The sequence below is a fragment of the Lagenorhynchus albirostris genome, chromosome 10 (genome assembly GCF_949774975.1).
Source record: "Lagenorhynchus albirostris chromosome 10, mLagAlb1.1, whole genome shotgun sequence".
Taxonomy (NCBI): domain Eukaryota; kingdom Metazoa; phylum Chordata; class Mammalia; order Artiodactyla; family Delphinidae; genus Lagenorhynchus; species Lagenorhynchus albirostris.
The window spans coordinates 53,680,049-53,702,142 of record NC_083104.1 but is presented as its reverse complement, the minus strand read 5'-3'; the positions used below and the strand labels follow the sequence as shown (position 1 = coordinate 53,702,142).

At 41.4% G+C, this 22,094-nt stretch overlaps 1 protein-coding gene across 2 annotated transcripts in view; it reads left to right on the top strand.

Annotated features, from left to right (window-relative positions):
• TGFBR2 (transforming growth factor beta receptor 2) overlaps positions 1-10,062 on the top strand; it is a 112,675-nt gene extending 102,613 nt beyond the window's left edge. For both annotated transcript variants that reach the window (XM_060162481.1, XM_060162480.1), the window contains exons 6-7: positions 4,683-4,810; positions 7,454-10,062. In XM_060162481.1, coding sequence (XP_060018464.1) covers positions 4,683-4,810; positions 7,454-7,633 — 308 coding nt within the window. In that variant the 3' untranslated portion in view covers positions 7,634-10,062. The remainder of the gene's footprint in view (positions 1-4,682; positions 4,811-7,453) is intronic.
• The last annotated feature ends 12,032 nt before the right edge of the window (positions 10,063-22,094 follow it).

Here is a 22,094-nt window from a genome sequence, read left to right as displayed (position 1 = left end):
CAGGCATGTTTCAGCACTGGAGTGATTTTATTTTCTAAATTGTCCTGTGATGCACTGACATGGGTATTGTCCCACCCACTTAAATTAATAGATGTTCTAATATTCAGAGTTTATGCATTGGCCACTTTGGACAGGATCTAAGATTAATTCATTCATTCACTCAACAAAGCATTTATTGAGAGCCTGTTGTATGGGAGGCCCTGCCATGGGTGCCAGGAATACAAGCATGAGAAAGGGACTCTGAACCTGCCTGCAGACGCTCACCATCTGGTCGAGTGAGACAGATGAGCAGTGGCTGTACACCCTAAAATAGAGCTCTGCCCCAGACATCTAATAAAGAATCGCTCTGGGGATATTCAAGGAAGCTTCTATAAAGATACTGACCCTAGAACATGAAGGAGGATCAAGATGGCAGAGTAGGAAGACCCTGAGCTAACTTCCCCCCATGAACATGTCAAAACTACCACTACATATAAAGCAGATCTCTCTTGAGAATGACCTGAAGATTAGCAGATCAGCTCTCCTATAACAAAGGCTATAAAGAAAGAACCACTCAAAGTCAGGTAGGAGGCAAGGAAAAGTGATCTTGTCCAGACCCACACCCCTACTGCATGACCCAGAAGACGAGGGAGTATCACAAGCTCCAGGATCCTCCCTGGGAAGCAGGAGGTTCGAGCCCCATATTAAGCACCCCAGCCCTGGGGTCTGGCACTGGAAGTTGAGCCCCCTCGGCTGGTTGGAAAACCAGTGGGGCTTACCAGAGGACTGTAAGAAACCAAGACCCCACTCTTGAAGAGCACACAGACAGATTTGCTTGCTCCCTGCCCCAGAGCAGAGGCAGCACCCCAGGAAAAGACACGGTCCGTGCTCACTTCAGATCCAGCTCTCCCACCGAAGCCACAAAGGGCGTGCAGACTGCATAAGGATGCACACAAGGATATGCCTTCAAGATCAGGATAGATAACTTTTTCACTTAATTTAAGAGAGACAAACAGAACTAGTCAAAGTGAGAAGACAGAGGACTCTATTTCAAATGAAGAAACAAGATAAACCCCTACTGAAACACAGATAAATAATTTACCGGATATAAAGAATTCAAAGCAATAGTAATAAAAATACCTTGATACAAATGAAAATAAAAACACAACTTTTCAAAAATCTGTGGGACATAGCAAAAGCAGTTCTAAGAGGAAAGTTTATAGTGATACAGGCCTCCTTCAAGAAACAAAAATCTCAAACAACCTAACTTTCTACCTAAAAGAGTTAGAAAAAGAACAAACAAAGCCCAAAGTCAGCAGAAGGAAGGAAATAATAAAGATCAGAGAGGAAACAAAATAGAGATCAAGAAAACAATAGAAAAGATTAATGAAACCAAGAACTGGCTTTTTGAAAAGAGAAGCAAAATGGATAAACCTTTAGCCAGGTTCACCAAGAAGAGAAGAGAGAGGACCCAAATAAACAAAATAAGATATTAAGGTGGAGAAGTAACAACTGATATCACAGAGATAGAAAAAAATCATAAGATAATACTATTAACAGTTATGCCAACAAATTGGACTACATGGAATAAATGGACAAATTTCTAGAAACATACAATCTACCAAGATTAAATCAAGAAGAAACAGAAAATTTGAAGAGACCAATCACTATAAGTGAAATTGAATTTGTAATTAAAAAATTCCCAGCAAACAGGGCTGGATGTCCAGGGCTGGATGCCTTCACAGGTGAATTCTACCAAACATATAAAGAAGAGTTAATGCCTTTATTTCAAAAATTCTTGCAAAAAAATTGAAGTGGAGGGAACACTTCTAAACTACGAGGTCAGATTTACAATTTACAAATTCTAAGAGGTCACCATTACCCTGACACAAAAACCAGACAAAGGCATTATAAAAAAAAAAAGAAAATTACAGGCCGTTATCCCTGATGAACATAGATCTTCAACAAAATATCAGCAAACTGAATTCAATAGTACATAAAAAGTCTCATACATCGTGATCATGTGGGATTTATTCCAGGGGTTATGGATGTTCAGTATCTGCCAATCAATCAATGTTTTACAGTACATTAACAAAATGAAAGAATAGTCATATGATCATCTCAATCGATGTAGAAAAAGCATTTGACAAAATTCAACATCCATTCATGATAAAAACTCTCAACAAGATGGTATAGAGAAAACACACTTCAACTTAATAAAGACCATTATGATAAAGCCACAGCTAAATAACATTATACTTAATGGTGAACAGCTGAAAGGTTTTTGTCTAAGATTAGGAACAAGACAAGTATGCCCACGGTTGTCACTTCTATTTAACATATTATTGGAAGTCTTAGGCAGAGCAGTCAAACAAGAAAAAGATATAAAAAGGCATCCAAATTAGAAGGGAAGAAGTAAAACTGTCACTGTTTGCAGATGACATGAAACCATATGTAGAAAACCCTAAAGACACCATCAAAAAACTATTGGGAGTAATAAATGAATTCAGTTAAGTTGCAGGATACAAATTAATATGCAGAAATCTGTTGCATTTCTGTACACTAATGATGAACTATCAGAAAGAGAAGTTAAGAAAACAATCCCATTTATAATCAAATCAAAAAGATTAAAATACCTAGGGATAAATTTAACCAAGGAGGTAAAAGACCTGTACTCTAAATACTATAAGACATTGAAGAAGGAAATTGAAGATGATACAGATAAATAGATATCCCATATTCATGGAATAAAAGAATTAATATTGTTAAAATGTCCATACTCTTTAAAGTAATCTACAGGTTTAAAGCAATCCCTATCAAAATACCCATGACATTTTTCACAGAACTAGAACAAATAATCCTAACATGTGTATGGAACCACAGCAGACCCTGAATAGCCAAAGCAATCTTGAGAAAAAAGAACAAAATTGGAGGGATCACACTCCCTGACTTCAGATTATACTACAAAGCAGCAGTAATCAAAACAGTATGGTACTGGCACAAAAACAGACATATAACACAGCTCAGTGGAACAGAATAGTGAGCCCAGAAATAAACCCACACACTTTTGGTCAATTAATCTACAACAAAGAAGGCAAGAATATACAATGGGGAAAAGACAGTCCCTTCAATAAGCGGTACTGAGAAAACTGGACAGTTAAATGTGAAAGAATGAAATTAGAACACTTTCTCATACTACATACAAAAGTAAAATGTATACGTGTGTACACACAACACACAAAATGGAATATTAGCCATAAAAAAGAACGACATTTTGCCACTTGCAACAACCTGGATGGTCCTGGAGGGTATTATGCTTAGTAAAATAGGTCAGACAGACAAAGACAAATACTGCTTGATTTCACTTACATGTGGGATCTACAAAATAAAACAAGCAAAACAAACAGACTCACAGATACAGAGAACAAACTATGGTTTCTTGCCAAAAGGGTTAGGGGTGAGGGAGATTAAGAGGTACAAACTACTAGGTATAAAATAGATAAATTACAAGGATGTAATGTACAGCACAGGAAATATAGCCAGTTTTTTATAATAACTTTACATGGAATATAATCCATAAAAATATTGAGTTACTATGTTGTATACCTGAAACTGATATAACATGGTAAGTCAACTAACTATACTTCAATAAGAAAAATTAGAAGAAAATCAGCAACCTGAATTTCCCTTAAAAAAAGAAAAGATTTTGTCCTTAGTTGAAACCTGAAGTCCTAATGAAGTGTTTACATCATCCTTCTTTATTTTCTTTTTAGCAAGTATCACTGAAGGAAAGTTACCTTTCTAAATTTTGTTTGTTGGTGTTATCAGTTGCTCTCCTCTGTCATCTAAAACAGCATTTCTGAACCTCTTTTTCATTATTACTATTGCAAGGAGCCTTTGTAGACATTTTTTTCTTAATCACTACTCCCCATGATTTTTCTCCCTGTGGGAAAATTATACATGATATAAAGTTCACCAGTTTAGCCATTTTTAAGTGGTTACAATTCACAACTTAAGTGGTACAGTTCGATAGCATTAAGTACATTCACAGTGTTGTGTAATTATCACCATTATCCATTTCCAGAACTTTTTCATCCTCCCCAACTGAAACCCTGTACCTATTAAACAATATCTCTCTACCTCTTCTACCCCCATCCCCTGGCAACCACTATTCTGCTCTCTGTCTCTGTGAATTAGCCTGTCCCAGGTACCTCATATAAGGGGAATCATACAATATTTGTCCTTTCGTGTCTGGCTTATTTCACTAAGCATAAGCTGTATTGTAGCATCTATCAGAATTTCATTTCTTTTTTTTATGGCTGAATCTCCCCAAGAAATTTAATACCACATATTAAATCTATTTATGTACTGTGGACCTTTGTAGGGCCACAAACCATTGTAATATGTAAGATTTTTCTACCTCCCAAGAACCAGGATTGCCCCATTGAGATGTCTGCATTAAAACCTGAATCCCCTGACCTTGTTGGTCTTGTTCTCTGCTCTGTCCCCAGCTGTTAGGACATCGTGGGCACTCAACAGTCATGTGTTGAATACTTCTCAAGCTCCTTCCACAACCCCTCCTTATATTTGAACCCACAAGAATTAAAAATTGCCCCTAGCGTAATCACAGGTGCATCACACTCAGTGTCTTAGCTGTGCACACCCTTCTCAAGGGCCCTGTGTTTGCCTGCTCTCTCCAACAGAAGTGAAGGATTATGAGCCTCCATTCGGTTCCAAGGTGCGGGAGCATCCCTGTGTCGAAAGCATGAAGGACAACGTGTTGAGAGATCGAGGACGACCCGAAATCCCAAGCTCCTGGCTCAACCACCAGGTAAGGAGAGACTGTTGCGAACGGCAAGTAAAGTTCATCCGGAGTAATATCTTAGGTAGGAGAGAATTCCTGGCTATTGGGCATCAATCTGAGGCAGGTCCCTTCGTTTTCCATGACCCTGTTCACTTTTCTTTATAAAGAAGTTTCAGTAAAGTGGGATGACCTTGTTATTGCACGTTCTACCCACCATTCAGAGAGGGCTCACACAGAATCATTTGACGGGCATTTGTCATATTGTCCAAGCCGTCTTGCTTCTGAGTTAAAATATTTTGTTTGCAGCCTGTGCCACTCACCTCTTATAGGGAGTTTATGTTTTGTTCCCTTCTGGGTTCCAACTGTTTTCTTCTGGGAATCTTCAGCTCTGGCAGGAAATACTTAGTGAGAAAGAAGGGGTGTTTGGCAGCCAGCTGGCCCGCAAGGGGCTGCTGTGCGCTCAGGCTGCGGCAGGTGTGTCGAGAAGGAGGCTGGGATAAAGGAAAGCACAGAAGAGCAAAGGGCAAGGGAACAAATAGGAAATCTGTCTTTCCAGAACTTCCTAATGGCTTCTTTTTTTTTTTCTTTTTAAGCAATGGTAGGTAAGGCCATCCATCCATAGCAGGGCAGTGGTTCTGACATACAGGGAGACCTATCCAAATTCCCCTCATCAAAATGCCCCCAATCAGAGGAAAAGAAGGAGGCATAGGTTGTGAGAGCTGGGGACTGCCAGTCACAGCAGGGAAGAGCCGTGAATGAGGGAGAGGGGCCTTGTGCCCATAGCTCACCGACAAGACTGTCCTTTCCATTGACGTAAACCATTTATGGCCGCCTTTGGCTGAATTCCCTTACCCAGGGAAGGCTGGGGCTAAGTCATAGGTTTCCTAAGGGCAAGGCAGGTAAGTCAGGTGCAATCAAGGAGACAGATGGAGCAGGAAGCCTGGTGTGTGCCAGCCCTCGCCAAGAGCCACTTCAGCGGACAGACCCTGATAAAGCGGGGGGAGAGCGTGGACCAGGACGTGGCCTAGGGCTTCTCCCTGGGTTTCAGGAAAGCCTCTTTGGCTTTGAAAATGCAAGACTATTTTGTGTTAACTCTGAAATCAGAAGGCACTAGTATTGTTTCTTTCAAACTCTTGTTGCCTCCTCTGCTGTACAGTTCTTCTAATGAAGCCATTATTCATGATGATAAAATTCTGGAAAGAATTTGCATAATACATTTTTTCTCTTAATGAGATTTGTTGCCCTATTTATTTCAAGTTAATGCTTAATATTTAATTTAATTTACTGCCTGTAATTACAGTGCCAGAATAAAATAAATGTTACTTGTGTACCAACAATAACACTCCACTCTTAACAGGACCATCAATCAATACCACCAATTAGGTGAATTACACAATTCAACATCATGAACTCACTCACAGGGCGGGAAGGGAGGGTCAGGTTCCTAGGTGTGTGGGGAAAGTTGCTGGTTAGACTGCAGACAGGAGAGTGCCATTCTCAGGGCAGAGTTGGGATTGATCCATTCCACCTGGCCACTCGTGTGAGGGGACACCAGTGATAGGGTTGGGCCTCTGATTGGCAAGAGCACAGTCTGTTTCCACCTATTGGGCTATCTAGTTAATCCGTGCCTGCTTTATTTCCAAAAAATGACTTGAAATAACAAAAATATTTGCAATGCAAAATAAAAATTAAAGCCATGAAAGAAGACCCTTGTCACACATTGTGGGCAGCATTTTCTGGATGGGCCTTTTGAATGGGGCCTTTATGGGGTTAGGTTGAACTCTCTGAAACAGCCTGCAGGACCTACAAAGACAGACAGGGCCCAGCCTGATGCAGGAGAGGAGGGGCCTAGCAGAGGGTCTCCCCAGCAGCTGCTGGAAGATGGGACTTGAACCCAGAAAATGCAACCAGACCAATGCCTGGACTTCACTCAGATATTCAGTCCTGTTTACATAGGAATGTGTACATGATTCCAGCTCTTAAGACTCTCTGGAGAAGGCAAAACCATTAAGACAATAAGCAGATCAGTGGTGGTCAGGGGCTGAGGGGGGAGGAAGGAGGGGTGACAGGTGGAGCACAGAGGCTGTTTAGGGCAGTGGCCTTCTGTGGATACTGTGATGATGGACACATCTGCCAGAATCCACGTCCTGTACATTACTGTGAACCGTGTTCTGGTTGACTTTGGTTGATAGTGACGTGTCAGTGTTGGTTCACCGATTTTAACAAATGCACACACAGATGCAAGGTGTTGATGGTGGGGGAGGTTGTCCGCGAGGGTGGAGGGCGTATATGGAAACTCTGTAATTTCCACTTGATTTTGCTATGAACCTAAAACTGCCCTCAACAGTAAAGCCTAAAGCTATGCCCCTCCCCACCAAACAGAAAGGTGTGAAATGGCATTAGAAGCCCACTTCACGGGAATTTTCAGGATTGGGGATGCTGCTGTGCCCCAGGAGCCTACTGGGGGGCCTTGTGCTGTGTCTTCATTTCCCCACTTCCTATGATCAGATGGCCCCGGAACGCTGGCCGCCTGCAGCTGCAGTTAGATGGTGCTGGGGACTGGCCTGCAGGCAGGGACAGAGCGATGGCGGCAGAGACAAGGCAGGGGCTGCCTTGCCTCCAGGAGCCGCCATCCCCTCTCAGAGGCCTGTGGACCCTCTCCCCCTGCAGGGCATCCAGATGGTGTGTGAGACGCTGGCCGAGTGCTGGGACCACGACCCCGAGGCCCGGCTCACGGCACAGTGTGTGGCCGAGCGCTTCAGTGAGCTGGAGCATCTGGACAGACTCTCGGGCAGGAGCAGTTCAGAGGAGAAGATTCCCGAAGACGGCTCCCTGAACACTACCAAATAGCTCTTCCAGCGGCTGGCCGAGTGTGCCTGCCCCTGTGGCCAAAGAACAGAGGCAGCAGGAAGCTGCCCCTGAACGATGCTTCCTGGAACCCCGGGGCCGCTCCCTCCCCCCCGAGCTGGGGAGGGGGTGACAGGAAGCGTCCTATGTCTTTGACTTTGTCATAGGATAAGCTGTGTTAGCACTTCCTCAGGAAATGAGATTGATTTTTACAATAGCCAATAACGTGCACTTTATTAATGCCTGTATATAAATATGGAATAGCTATGTTTTATATATATATCTATATATGTTTATATCTATCTATACGGCCATACTCTAGAAAGAGGTGAGGAAAAAGATCAAATATGCCCAAGAAATGGGTTGGATGGGCGAGCTTGGCACTGAGCACAGAAGGAAGGGCTCTGGGGCAGCCTCAGCACTTGGCAGTCACTCGTGTGCTGGGCCTCTGAGCACACAGGGGTTGGGGGGGTGCGGGGGGGGTGCGGTCTTTGCCTTCAGAGAGAGACTCCAGGTCTCAGAGCCTGCTGTGGCCAAGTTGCACTTGCTTTTGCAAAGTAATAATTCCCTGTACTGGGGCCTGTTCTGGCCATGGAGCTGATTGGAGTCACTGTTTGGGGACCAGACCCTGGGGTCCCCGTGTGCCATCATCTCTCCTGGACTTGTCACCGGAGCTTCACGACCCACCTCTGGTTTGTGAACCTCCTTCCTCAGCTAGTTCAGAAACTTTGCTCCATTTCTAATTGCTTAAATGTTTTAAGCCCCATGTTTTACCTTCACAGGCTACAGAAAAATCAGGACACATTTCCCCACCCGTGAAATTGCCACACGTTCTACTAATGAGAAATTGTTATTTTTTTAAAAATTCCCCCCCCATACCTATGTTACTGTTCCCTGTTTCCTAAAAGGGAATAGGTCTCCCTTCCAGGTTCTTTATGTTCAGTTTTTTTATCACTCTTGGTTTCAGTCTCCAGCTTTCTATGCAACACTAGTAGGTTCTATGCTCTGGGCTTCAGGGGACTCGAGCACATTTTGGCCAAGGGGAAGTATTTGAGCAGCACAGCACTGCCACATCAGGAGTCTCCTCAGGCACTCTGAACGTGTGTCTTGCTTGGCCAGCACGGTGTTTAACAAAATCGAGGCACTTTTTAAATACTTGGAGATTTTGCAAAAAAAAAAAAAATTTGGATCCTCAAGTAAGACTAGAGAGCAAATGGTTTCCAGTTCTCTCTGGTCCACATCATTCACAGACGCAGGTGTGGACACTCTTAGAAAGCTGCTCACTTCCGCCATGAACGTTTGTGTTTTCCACCCACCCCCACCCCAGTCTGGGAATTAAACCTGCTTCCAACCAAGGGCCCCTGTGAGAAATGTGCGTCCACGCACCCCTTTTCTGGCTATAGAGTATGATTTTGATTCCCTTCCTGGGGTTAAGATTTGAAGCTGGCCTTCTTTTGGACTAACGGGGACCTCCTCTGGGTGTTCCCTGTTAACCCAAATCTATTTTGCTTGTATTTTAAGAGCTTCCCCCTCTGCTTTCAGAGGGTGCTCTTTACTCCAAGAAACTGTTGTCATTGTTACTGGTCTCAGTCACACCTGCCTTCCCAACTTTGCAGAATTTGAATGTGGGACACAGGAGTCCCACGTACAGTTAGGAAATCTGTGTCCACATGGACAAGAACAAAGAATGTGCTTTACTACTCCATAGGAAACTCGTTAATCCACAAACAAGTGTTAATGCTGCAAATAACAATTTTTTAAAAATGTTTTTGAAGCTTATATTCAGCCAAATAGGATTATTGGAGAGGGACTGGCAGTGACCAGCTCTACTTGGGTTTTGGAAGGTCTCATCTCATTGGGGTTTTAGCAGATATGCTGAAGTTTGGGATTAGGTGGAACTTTTAGGAACCCTGCTCGGTGGGGTGGGCTGAGAGACTTAAGGTAGTTTGACCCGCAATGCTGCGGAAGTGCCCAGAAATCCCCTGCACTTTAGGGCTGGTGAGGCCGTCCCAATAGCTGTTGCTCATTGACCTCTAGTGGTGAATTTCTAGAATACTAGTCCATTATGGGATCTTCCAAGAGTCAAAAGAGCTTTATCACTTCTGGGTGGTCATCAGCATAAACTGGAATGTAGTGTCAGATGATACTGTGGCTTGTTTTATGTTTGTTTCCCTTATTCAAGAAAAAGACCAAGGAATATCATTCTGTAGTTCCTAAAAATACTGACTTTTTTCACTACTCTACATAAAGGGAAAGTTTTATTCTTTTATGGAACACTTCACCAGTACTCATTTATTAAAATAGGAATGTGAATGCTGTATACTCGTTTTATATCAACTATGTCAAGCACTTATTTTCATTCTATGCATTGTTTGTCTTTTATATAAATAAAATGTTTATTCGATTGAATAAAACAAAAATACTCAGGTCAGCTTCCTGCCTCCTGTTCCTATTCATAGGGGTCCACAAGCCTCATTTGGTTATTTTGCAGTTTGTGCAGAAAAAGCCACAAGACAAATCCTCTCCAACTTTTCCATAGTCACTGTCTTCTTCAACTGACAGTGTCAGGTCCCTGTGTTTTTTTTGTTTGTTTTTTTGCTGTACGCGGGCCTCTCACTGTTGTGGCCTCTCCCGTTGCGGAGCACAGGCTCCGGACACACAGGCTCAGCGGCCATGGCTCACGGGCCGAGCCGCTCCGCGGCATGTGGGATCTTCCCGGACCGGGGCACGAACCCATGTCCCCTGCATCGGCAGGCGGACTCTCAACCACTGCGCCACCAGGGAAGCCCAGGTCCCTGTTTTTAAAAAAGCAGTCACTTCAGTACTGGGAAATGTGGCAGATGCTGGTGGTGGCTTGCCCCTTATCCCAGGTCCGGCACGGTGTCCCTCTACATCCCCGACCACCATCTCCCCTGTCCCCGGGTCCTGAGAGCGGCCCGCATCCACACATGGCTTCTCGCGGGGTGCGCAGCGGGCTCCGCGCATGCCCACTTCTCCCTCCCCACTCCTCTCAGTTAACAGGCTGCTGCTATCTCTCCCCTCCCCCCACCCCGCCATGTGTCACGCTTCCTCCCTCTTCCTTTCTACCCAGCCACCCCATCCCACTTGGAGCTTTTTCATTGAGGTATAATTGACATACGAAATTGTATGTTTCAGGTATACAACATAATGATGCAATATTTGTATGTACTGTGAAATGATCACAGTAAGTCTGGTTAACATCCGTCATCATACAGAGTTGCAGGATTTTTTTTTCTTGTGATGAGAACGTTTAAGATCGACTTTCTTAGCAACTTTCAAATATGCAGCACAGTATTATTAACTATCATTACCATGCTGTCACACATTACATCCCCAGGACTTATTTATGTTATAAACTGTAAGTTTGTACCTTCTGACCCCCTTCACCCATTTCATCCACTCCCCACCCCCTGCCTCTGGCCACCACCAGCCTGTTCTCTGAATCTCGTTTTCTTTGTTTTTTCCAATTCCACATATAAGTGAGATCATATGGTATTAGCCTTTTTCTGACTTATTTCACTAAGCGTGATGCCCTCAAGTTCTGTCCATGTTGTCACAAATGGCAAGATTTTATGGCTGAAAAACATTCCATTGTATACATACGCCACTTTTTTTTTTTTATCCATTCATCCATCCATGGACACTTAAGTTGCATTGTTATCTTGGTTTTCATAAATAATGCTGCAGTGAACATGGGACGCAGATATGTTTTCAAGATAATGTCTTCACTTTCTTCAGATAAATACCGAGAGGTGGAATTGCTGGATTGTGTGGTAGCTCTATCTTTAACTTCTTGAGGACTGTCCACACTGCTCGCCTCCATAGTGGCTGCACCAGTATGTGCACTCCCACCAGCAGTGCACCCGCCCCACAGCTGCAACAACCAGAAATGTCACCAAACATTGCCACATATCCTCTGGGGGACAAAAATCTTCACTCTCAGCTGAGAATCACTTAGCTGGATGATGGGGTCCTGTACTACTGCGGGCATTAGTTGTAGTGCTGTCTTAACTAGTAGCTTGGCAGTTTTAGAGGTTACTAATTTTAGCAGTTTCCTGCTCCTCCATTTACCACCTGTGTGACCTGGGCAAATTACTTACGCTGTCCATGCCTCAGTTTAATTATATGTACAGTGGGATTTTACAGGCTTCATCCCATACCAGTGACCACTGTGGTAAGGAATACTGGTGTTGCGTCTTGAACTTGGAAAGCCTTCAGTGCATACTGGCCAGTATTCGGTTGGTTTAGTGTGCCAGGGCTGCTTTCCAAAGAGGCCAATACTGAGATACATCCTAGAGGGCGTTAACAACACAGAGAAGTGGACACACACTGCAGGCCTGGAGCACAGGGAAGCTCCTGTCCTGGGTGAGTACTGGTCATCCTGGGAGGACGCCCATTCACTGAGCACCTGCCAAGACTAGGTCCATGAAGTAGGTACTGTGCCCATTTTACAGATGAGAAATCACACTCGAAGGACCCCAGTAAGAAGCCTAGGGTCTCACAGAGGTAGGTCTGCTTGCAAAGTCAAGGTGTCCTGGACTTCAAATTTGAAATAATAATTTGGAATAATGCTTGGTTCTTTTCTTGTATTGTCTCCTGAGGGACATGGCCTGCCCAGCAGGATGAGAGGGCTGTACCACCATGAAACATCCCCATAGCACCATCATTGTTCTCATCCACCCCCACCCCCCGGGGGTCTGTCTGCACAGTGGGAGCAAGGAAGGTGTGTTCTTATCTCTATTGCTCCACTTGCTTCCACTCACATGAGAAGTGCTGTCTAAATTCTTGCCAAGAGCAAAACTGGAGGACGAGTGAATAGTGTTGCCTAATGTGTGGAGTGTGCCCACTCCTTCAGACAGTTTCAGATTGTGCCAACCTTTAAAAACATTATTTTAGTGGGTCTGTTTTTAACATGTACTAGAAAAAATAAACACATTTACCCTGGGCTTTCACAAATATTATTGCTTGAAATATAGCTGGGTTTAAAAACTTGAATTGACTTTTTAAAATGCATTAACTAGATAACAGTCCTTATTTTTGGCAACTGCAGGGGCTGGGAATATGAATGATGAGGTTGGCGTGCTCCCCACAAGGAAGCAAATCCGTATGAATTGCTAACATTCATGGAGCACTCGGGAAGCACCAAACACCATTCTCTGTGTTTTACCATCTTTATCTGCTTTAATCTTCACCACCAACCTATGAGGTAGTCTTACGTCCATATAAGAGGTGAGGAAACAGGCAGGGAGCAAGGTATTACTAAGAGTCCCACAGTGAGCGGTCTTAAGGCCAGGATTGGAACTGAAGCAGTCAGACTCCAGAGCCCACATGCAGACCTTGAACACAAGGTGAAGCTGGAGTTGAAGGGCAAGGTGGAGTCCTGGAATGCTCGAGGTCTGATTCTTTAGGGTCAAATCCACAGGAGGAAGATGCAGTGCACACTGGAGGGGCCAGGGTGGCCATCAGGGAGCAAAAGTCATTCCTCAACGGCACATGGACTCTGGGCTCCAGCCCAAGTGCTCCAGCCAAAACAGGAGCCAAGGTCCTCTGACACCCCCCCCTTACAGGCTCTGTTTTACCCGGGTTATTTCAGTCCTGGCTACTGCAAAGTCGGGAGCATTCCCGGTTGGCAGTAAGTCTCCAAGTGCCCTCAGTGGGGTCCTGGTCCTTGCATCCGTCAGCAGCTTTGGAATGCAGGCGCTCTCTGTGCCTGGCAGTGGTGGTTTTTGTTTTAAGCTCCCTATGCAAATGACAGGGTGTACACTAATAGTCTAGTCCCGAGGGAAAACCCTTCCCAGGGTGACAGAGAAGTTTTCATCTAAGCAAGCGTGTCCATCCTTTTTCACAAGTCACCACAGTTGGCATCTGCAATTCTGTTCATTTTCCTTCTGAAATAGGCTGCCTAATCGTTGCTTATCACATTTCCAATTAGTATTTCTTTTTTTACTTGGATAATTATAGCTCCAGACTACGGGTGTGGGGCTATGGCTTTCGGGCCTACTTTGCAAACTGCAGATAAAGACAAGATTGTGAACCTTCCCCCGTTACATGGCCTGCCAATCAGCCTCACACGGTGTAATTTAATTCTAATACACCTCCTGATCTTTGGTGCATTTAAAAATAGCTTGTTAATAGTCTTCCTATTCTAATTAAGCTAAAATTGCACACGGTGTGAAATGTGTGCTCTCTCTCACTCTTCTTCTACACACACACACACACACAATGCTAAAAACTCACTCTGCGTGCACCCTGTGCAATCGGTGTTGCTGAAACTGTCCTTGAATCTTCCCCCCTCCATGCCTGCTGTGTAGACAATAGAATAATGATAGCCCTGGTGCTGGTGTGTCACCAGAAAGATGAAATGCCTTTGAAATGTCATATTTTGTCTAAATATTCTAACAAAATCATTAAAATTGGGACCTCTGGAGTCAGATCCCCTTGGTTTGGTTCAAATTATTGTCAGCTCCACAATGACTGACATGGCATGAACCTTTTAATCATTTTATTACTTTGGTTTCTTACCATGTAAAATGGGTAATGACAGGATCTACCTGAGAGAGTAGTAAGAATTACTATAAAAATAGAGTTACTGTTTTCAAAGTCATTAGAACAGAGACTGGTGCACATAAGCATTAATTATTATTATCTACTCCAAAATGAAGTTGTGATGTTGTCATATTTCAAAGACATAATGTCTCAACATCACTATCAGAGAAATGCAAATCAAAACTACAATGAGGTATCACCTAGCACCAGTCAAAATGGCCATCATTAAAAAGTCTACAAACAATAAATGCTGGAAAGGGTGTAGAGAAAAGGGAACCCTCCTGCACCCTTGGTGGGAACGTAAATTGATACAGCTACTATGGAAAACTGTGTGGAGGTTCCTTAACAAAAACTAAGAACAAAGCTACCATATGATCTGGCAATCCCACTCCTGGGCATACGTCCAGAGAAAACCATGGTTCAAAAAGATACATGGACCCCAACGTTCACTGCAGCATTATTTACAACAGCCAAGACACAGAAGCAACCTAAATGTCCATGGACAGATGAATGGATAAAGAAGATGTGGTACATACATACAATGGAATATTACTCAGCCATAAAAAACAATGAAATCATGCCATTTACAGCAATATGGATGGACCTAGAGATGATCACACTAAGGGAAGTAAATCAGACAGAGAAAGACAAATATCATATGAGATTGCTTACCTGTGGAATCTAAAAACTGATACAAATGAACTAATTGACAAAACAAAAACAGACTCACAGACTTAGGAATGAAACTTAAGAGTTACCAAAGGGGGAAGTTGAGGAAGGGGGAGAGAGAAATTAGGAGGTTGGCATTAACACATATACACTACTATATATAAAACAGATAATCAACGAGGACCTACTGTATAGCACAGGGAACGCTATTCAACAGTCTGTAATAACCTATGTGGGAAAAGAATCTGAAAAATAATAGGTACATGTATATGTATAACTGAATCAAGTTACTGTACACCTCATAAAAACACAACATTGTAAATCAACCATACTCCAACAGAAAATAAAAATTTAAAAAAAAGGAAAGAAATGCCTACTCTATTCTCCTCAGGACTTGGTGACCTGGGTTGGTGTCACATCCCCTGGAGCCTGAGCAGGCTTGGGTCCCAAGGCTAGACTCTCATGGGGCTGAGGGAGCTGGGGAGAATGTACCAGCAAATGAGCCCCCCTTGGACCTGTAGTGCCTGGTCCCCTCTGGATGGGACCACAAGCTCCAGATCCAGGCAGGCCCTTCAAAAGCTAAACCAAGCCCATTGCACCCAAAGAAGGGTGGACCCTCTGGTTTGGAAGAGCTTTGAAAAGTCACCTGCTCTCCACATCTCCTGGTGGTGGGATTCCTACTTCCATCCCCCTTCCTTACAGTTGCCCCACCTACAGATGACAGCACCCTCAACGTAGTGGTTTTGCAGGGTTGGGGTTTGTCTGGTGGGTGACGGGTAAGGGGGAAGAAGTAATGAGACACAAGCCCTCAGGAGTTTCTTCTAGCACATTCCACTCTGATAACCCAGGAATGCGAATTTCCTAAGGCTCTGGTGGCCCAAGTTGCCAGAGTGGGGCATATAGAAATGCTGCTGCCTTGTAGCCATTTCTCATAACAAAAACTTTAAAACTGGTGCTTATGGGTACTTCGTCTTAACAAGACCTGTGGGGGCCATAAATATACCTGCCCTCAAGAAATGTCCTGTGGTAGGTAATCAAAAAGGAATTCAAAACAGGGCCAACTTTCAAGAAGCCAATTTCAAGAGGCAAATTTTACTCACACTGTTTAAAAAAAAAAAAAAAACACATGAAAAGATGCTCAGCATTGCTAATGATTAGAGAAATGCAAATCAAAACTACCATGAGGTATCCCCTGGCACCAGTCATCAAAAAGTCTGCGAACAATAAATGCTGGAGAGGGCATGGAGAAAATGGAACCCAACTACACTGTTGGTGGGAAGGTAAATTGTAACAGCCACTATGGAGAATAGGGAAGTTCCTTAAAAAATGAAAAACAGAGATACCATAAGATCTGGCAATCCCACTCTTGGGTGTGTATCAGGAGAAAACCATAATTCAAAAAGATACATGCATTCCAATGTTCATGGCAGCATTAGTCACAATAGCCAGGACATGGAAGCAACCTAAATGTATATCGACAGATGAATGGATAAAGAACTGGTACATAGAGACAATGGAATATTACTCAGCCATAAAAAAGAATGAACTAATGCCATTTGCAGTAACATGGATGGACCTAGAGATTATCATACTAAGTGATGTAAGTCAGACAGAGAAAGACAAATATCTATGATATCACTCATGTGGAATCTAATTTTGAAAAAAATGATATAAATGAACTTATTATAAAACAGATTCACAGATTTCAAAAACAAACCTATGGTTACCAAAGGGGAAACGTGGCAAGGGGGATAAATTAGGATCTTGGGATTAACATACACACACTACTATGTATAAAATAGATAACCAACAGGGACCTACTGTATAGCACAGGGAACTCTACTCAGTATTCTGTAATAATCTATATGGAAGAGAATCTAAAAAAGAATGAATGTATGTATATGTATAACTGAATCACTTTGCTCTACACCTGAAACTAACACAACATTGTAAATCAACTATACTCCAATAAAATTTTTTAAAAAGACATAATGTTCCACAAATCATTGGGTAAAATGTACTCTTGAGGAAGATGAGTCATGTCTTCTGTATAAATACCTTGCCCCTAGCTCTGGTCTGTGGAGCACTCCTAACTACTTTTGGTTTTTTAATATGTTTCAGTTTACCTTTCAATACACATGAATATACCACAATTTCTTCATTCACCTTACTCAAAGACACTGGGTTTTTTCCAATTTTTTTTAATAATTACAAAGTGTTGAGTAGACAGTATGGATCTATTTTATTAGAAAAAGGAAATGATATCAAAATTAATTAAAAGAAGATGATTTACTTCATAAAATTCATTGAAAAATATACAGATTGAGCATGACTAGTGAAAAAACAGGATAAGGAGCAGAAGACAGCATAATTGTGACACACACACACCCCAAAGTGAGAAAAGCTCTACCAGTTTAAATGCTAAAAAATTGTATGCAGGATCTGTATGCTGAAAACTACAGTAAACTGATGAAAGGAATATAAAAGACCAAAATAAATGGAGTGCTATTCTGTGATCATGAATTGGATGACTCAATATTGTTAAAACATCGATTCTCTCCAATTTGATCTGTAGAGTCAAGACAATTAAATCTAAACCCTAGCACTTCTTTTGGTAGGTATCAGCAAGAAAATTCTAAAAGTTACGTAGAAGTGCAAAGAAACTAGGATAGCACAAACAATTCTGAAAGCGAACTAAGTTCTATCTACTTTGAAGACACACTATAAAACTATGTTGACCTAAAACAAATAGACTGCCATTTATTTCTCCAGCAAAAATGGGTTTATTTTGGATCCTCAAGAGATTGTAATTTGGAGTCTGCAACCATGGCAAGTCACATGCAAGTCCCCTGCACAGCAAGGAGAGGAGAACTCTTTTAAAGAGAGGTGAAGGAGGAGTGGGAGGTACAATCTATGGAGTGAAAGATAGGCTCAGTGATGTATTTTACAACATGGGGGATACTGCCAACATTTTGTAATAACTGTAAATGGAAAGTAACCTTTAAAAAGCATATAAAACATTTTTAAAAATTAAAAAATAAATAAAGAGGGTGAAAAGAAGTTAAAAGGGCTATAGTAAACAAAGAGTCGACTGGAGGAATTAAGATTTTGAAGAATAGTGGCTTTTCATTGGCTGAGTTGTGACAGTCTCTCATTGGTTGAGCCCTTGCCAGACATAAAGAGAACATCTTTCTTCTTCCTTTTGGGCTCTGCTATGGTCATAAGATGTTTGTTCTCCTTTTCTTTTTCTGTGGTTGATTTCTCGTTTCATGCCACTGTGGTCATAAAAGATGCTTGAAATAATTTCTGTACTCAAATTTACATGGAGACTAAACTACATGCTACTAAAAAACCAATGAGTCAACAATGAAATCAAAGAAGAAATTTAAAAATACCTTGAGGCAAACGACAATAAAAATACAACCATTCCAAATCTATGGGATGCAGCAAAAGCAGTTCTTAGAGGAAAGTTCATAGTGATACAGGCCTTCTTTAAGAAACAAGAAAAATCTCAAATAAATAACCTAACCTACCACCTAAAAGAATTAGAAAAAGGAGAACAAACAAAACCTAAAGTCAGCAGAAGGAAGGAGACAATAAAGACCAGAGAGGAAATAAAATACAGATAAAAAAACAATTAAAAAAGTCAATAAAACCAAGAGCTGGTTATTTGAAAGGGTAAACAAAATTGACAAACCTCTGTCCACGCTCACCAAGAAGAAAAGAGAGAAGACACAAATAAACAAAATCAGAAATCAAAGAGAAGAAATCACAACTGTGATGGTTCAACATACACAAATCAATGAATGTGATACATCATATCAAATAAAGAAAGGACAAAAACCACATGATCAACTCAATAGATGCATAAAAAAACATTTGATTAAATTCAACATCCATTCATGATAAAAACCCTTATGAAAATGAGTATAGTGGGAACATATCTCAACATAATAAAAGCTATTTATGACAAACCTACAGCCAATATAATACTCAACAGTGAAAAGCTGAAAGCCTTCCCCCTAAAATCTGGAACAAGACAAGGATGCCCACTCTCACCACTTCTCTTCAACATAGTATTGGAAGTCCTAGCCACAGCAGTCAGACAAGAGAAAGAAAGAAAATGTATGCAAATTGGAAGGGAAGAAGTAAAAGTGTTATTATACACAAATGACATGATACTACATATAGAAAACCCTGAAGATTCCACACAAAAACTACTAGAACTGATAAACAAATTCAGCAAGATAACAGGATACAAGATTAACTACAGAAGTCGGTTGCATTTCTTTACACTAACAATGAAATATCAGAAAGAGAATGTAAACAAATAATCCCTTAAAAATTGCATCAAAAAATACTTAGAAATAAACCTCACCAAGGAAGTGAAAGACTTATATGCTGAGAACTACAAAACATTAATAAAGGAAGTTAAAGATGATTCCAAAAAATGGAACGATAACCCATGCTCTTGAATTGGAAGAATTAATATTGTTAAAATGGCAATACTACCCAAAGCAATCTACAGACTTAATGCAATCCCTATCAAATTACCCATGCCATTTTCCACAGAACTAGAACAAATAATCCTAAAATTTATATGGAACTATAAAAGACTCAGAAGTGCCAAAGCAATCCTGAGGAAAAAAAACAAACCAGGAGGCATAACCCTCCCAGACTTCAGACAATACTACAAAGCTACAGTATTCAAAACAGGGTGGTATTGGCACAAAAACACACATACAGATCAATGGACCAGAATAGAGAGCCCAGAAAGAAACCCACACACCTACGGTCAATTGATTTTCAACAAACAAGGCAAGAATAAACAATGGGAAAAAGTTTCTTCAGTAAGTAGTGCTGGGAAAGTTGGACAGCTGCATATAAATCAATTAAGTTAGAACACATGCTCACACCATGTACAAAAATAAACTCAAAATGGCTTAAAGACCTAAACATAAGATATGATACCATAAAACTCCTAGAAGAGATCATAGGCAAAACATTCTCTGACATCAATTGTACCAATGTTTTATTAGGTCAGTCTCCCAAGGCAACAGAAATAAAAACAAAAATAAACAGATTGGACCTAATCAAACTTACAATCTTTTGTACAGCAAGGGAAACCATAAACAAAATGAAAAGACAACCTACGGAATGGGAGAAAATATTTGCAAATGATGCAACCAACAAGGGCGTAATTTCCAAAATATACAAACAGCTCATACAACTCAACAACAAAAAAACAAACAACCCAATCGAAAAATGGGCAGAAGACCTAAATAGACATTTCTCCAAAGGAGACAGTTAGCCAACAGGCACATGAAATGATGCTCAACATCGCTGATTATTAGAGAACTGCAAATTAAAACGACAGTGAGGTACCACCACACACCAGTCAGAATGCCCATCATTAAAATCTCTACAAACAACAAACATTAGAGAGGTGTGGAGAAAGGGGAACCCTCTTACACTGTTGATGGGAATGTAAATTGGTGCAGCCACTGTGGAAAACATTATGGAGTTTCCTCAAAAAACTAAAAATAAGAGTTGCCATATGATCCAGCAGTTGCACTCCTGGGCATATATCCAGAGAAAACTATAATTCAAAAAGATAGATCCATCCCTATGTTCATAGCAGAACTATTTAAAATAGGCAAGACATGGAAGCAACTTAAATGTCCATCAATAGATGAATGGATAAAGAAGATGTGGTACATATATACAATAGAATATTACTGAGCCATCGAAAAGAACGAAATAATGTCATTTGCAGCAACATGGATGGACCTAGAGATGATCATACTAAGCGAAGTAAGTCAGACAGAGAAAGACAAATATCATATGATATCACTTATATGTGGAATCTAAAATATGACACAAATGAACCTATCTACAAAACAGAAATAGACGCACAGACATAGAGAACAGACTTACGGTTGCCAAGGGGAGGAGGGGTAGGGGAGGGAAGGAATGGGAGTTTGGGATTAGCAGATGCAAACTATTATATATAGAATGGATGAACGACGAGCTCCTACTGTATAACACAGGGAACTATATTCAATAACCTGTTAGAAACCGTAATGGAAAAGAACATAAGAAAAAAATATATATAAAAGTATATATACATATATATATAACTATAGTCACTTTGCTGTATAGAATACAATATTGTAACTCAACTATACTTCAATAAAATAAAAATAAAATAAAATAATAAAGAGCCCAGAAATAGACTCTGCAAATATAGGCAACTGATTTTTAATAACTGATGGGGAAGTCTAATATTATAAATAAAATCTTCTGCTAATGAATAAAACCTAGCCCCAAAGGTGACAGTTTTATTGTTGACTAAGCATTAAACCAGAGGTTACGTGCAGCTCAGGTAATATGCTAAAGAGATGGTAAAGACAGAAAGAAATCACACAGGATTAGGCACATGAGTGTTTTTCCAGTGGTTTAGCTTTAGCCCCAGGAGGGATGGAACAGGCCCAAATGTCATATAATCTGCTTATGAGTAATCTCCAGGATTGGCAATTCACCCTGGATTGTTCACGTTAGGGGACATGATGCAGAAATTCCCACCTAGACTTGATTATGTGACTGCAACTATAACGCGCATCCAGTGCTTGCAGGAAGTGGAGAATCTCAAACAGATCCTTATCATTTGCACACCAGATTCGAAGGAATGTGTGTGCACCTGCCTGGCAGACCAGCAAATCCCTCTAATATGAATATAAGACCTCCCCAGAAGCCATGCAGATTGAGGTGTGTGGTTCTGCCCCAAGGATGTGAGAAATACCAAAATTTATCCTCTAGAAAATTCCTCTCTGGAGACCCAAATGTGAGAGGCCTTAGAAAAACATGGCACAACCTAATAATCATTCAACTAAAAATTCAACTCACATGTTGACTTAAGTAGGATTGGAAGACATATTTTTAGGTTTAGCACAGGTTCTCCAATGTGACAATAGGGCCCTCTTCCAAGGGCAGGGAGGCGAGGAGGTAATGAAGTTCCTCCAGCATCGATGCTCACCCACTGCCCCACCCAGCCCACCACAGAAAGGCCTCCTCCTGCAGAGAGAACAGCTGTGTTTCCATAATGGTGTAACAACCTTCTCATCCCTTGGTCTGCAGCAGAACATGACCTGCCCATAGAAGAGCCTTCAAATAACAGAAAAAAATTGTTTAGGACTCACTATTCACTTGGGTTACATTTTGTGGCTAT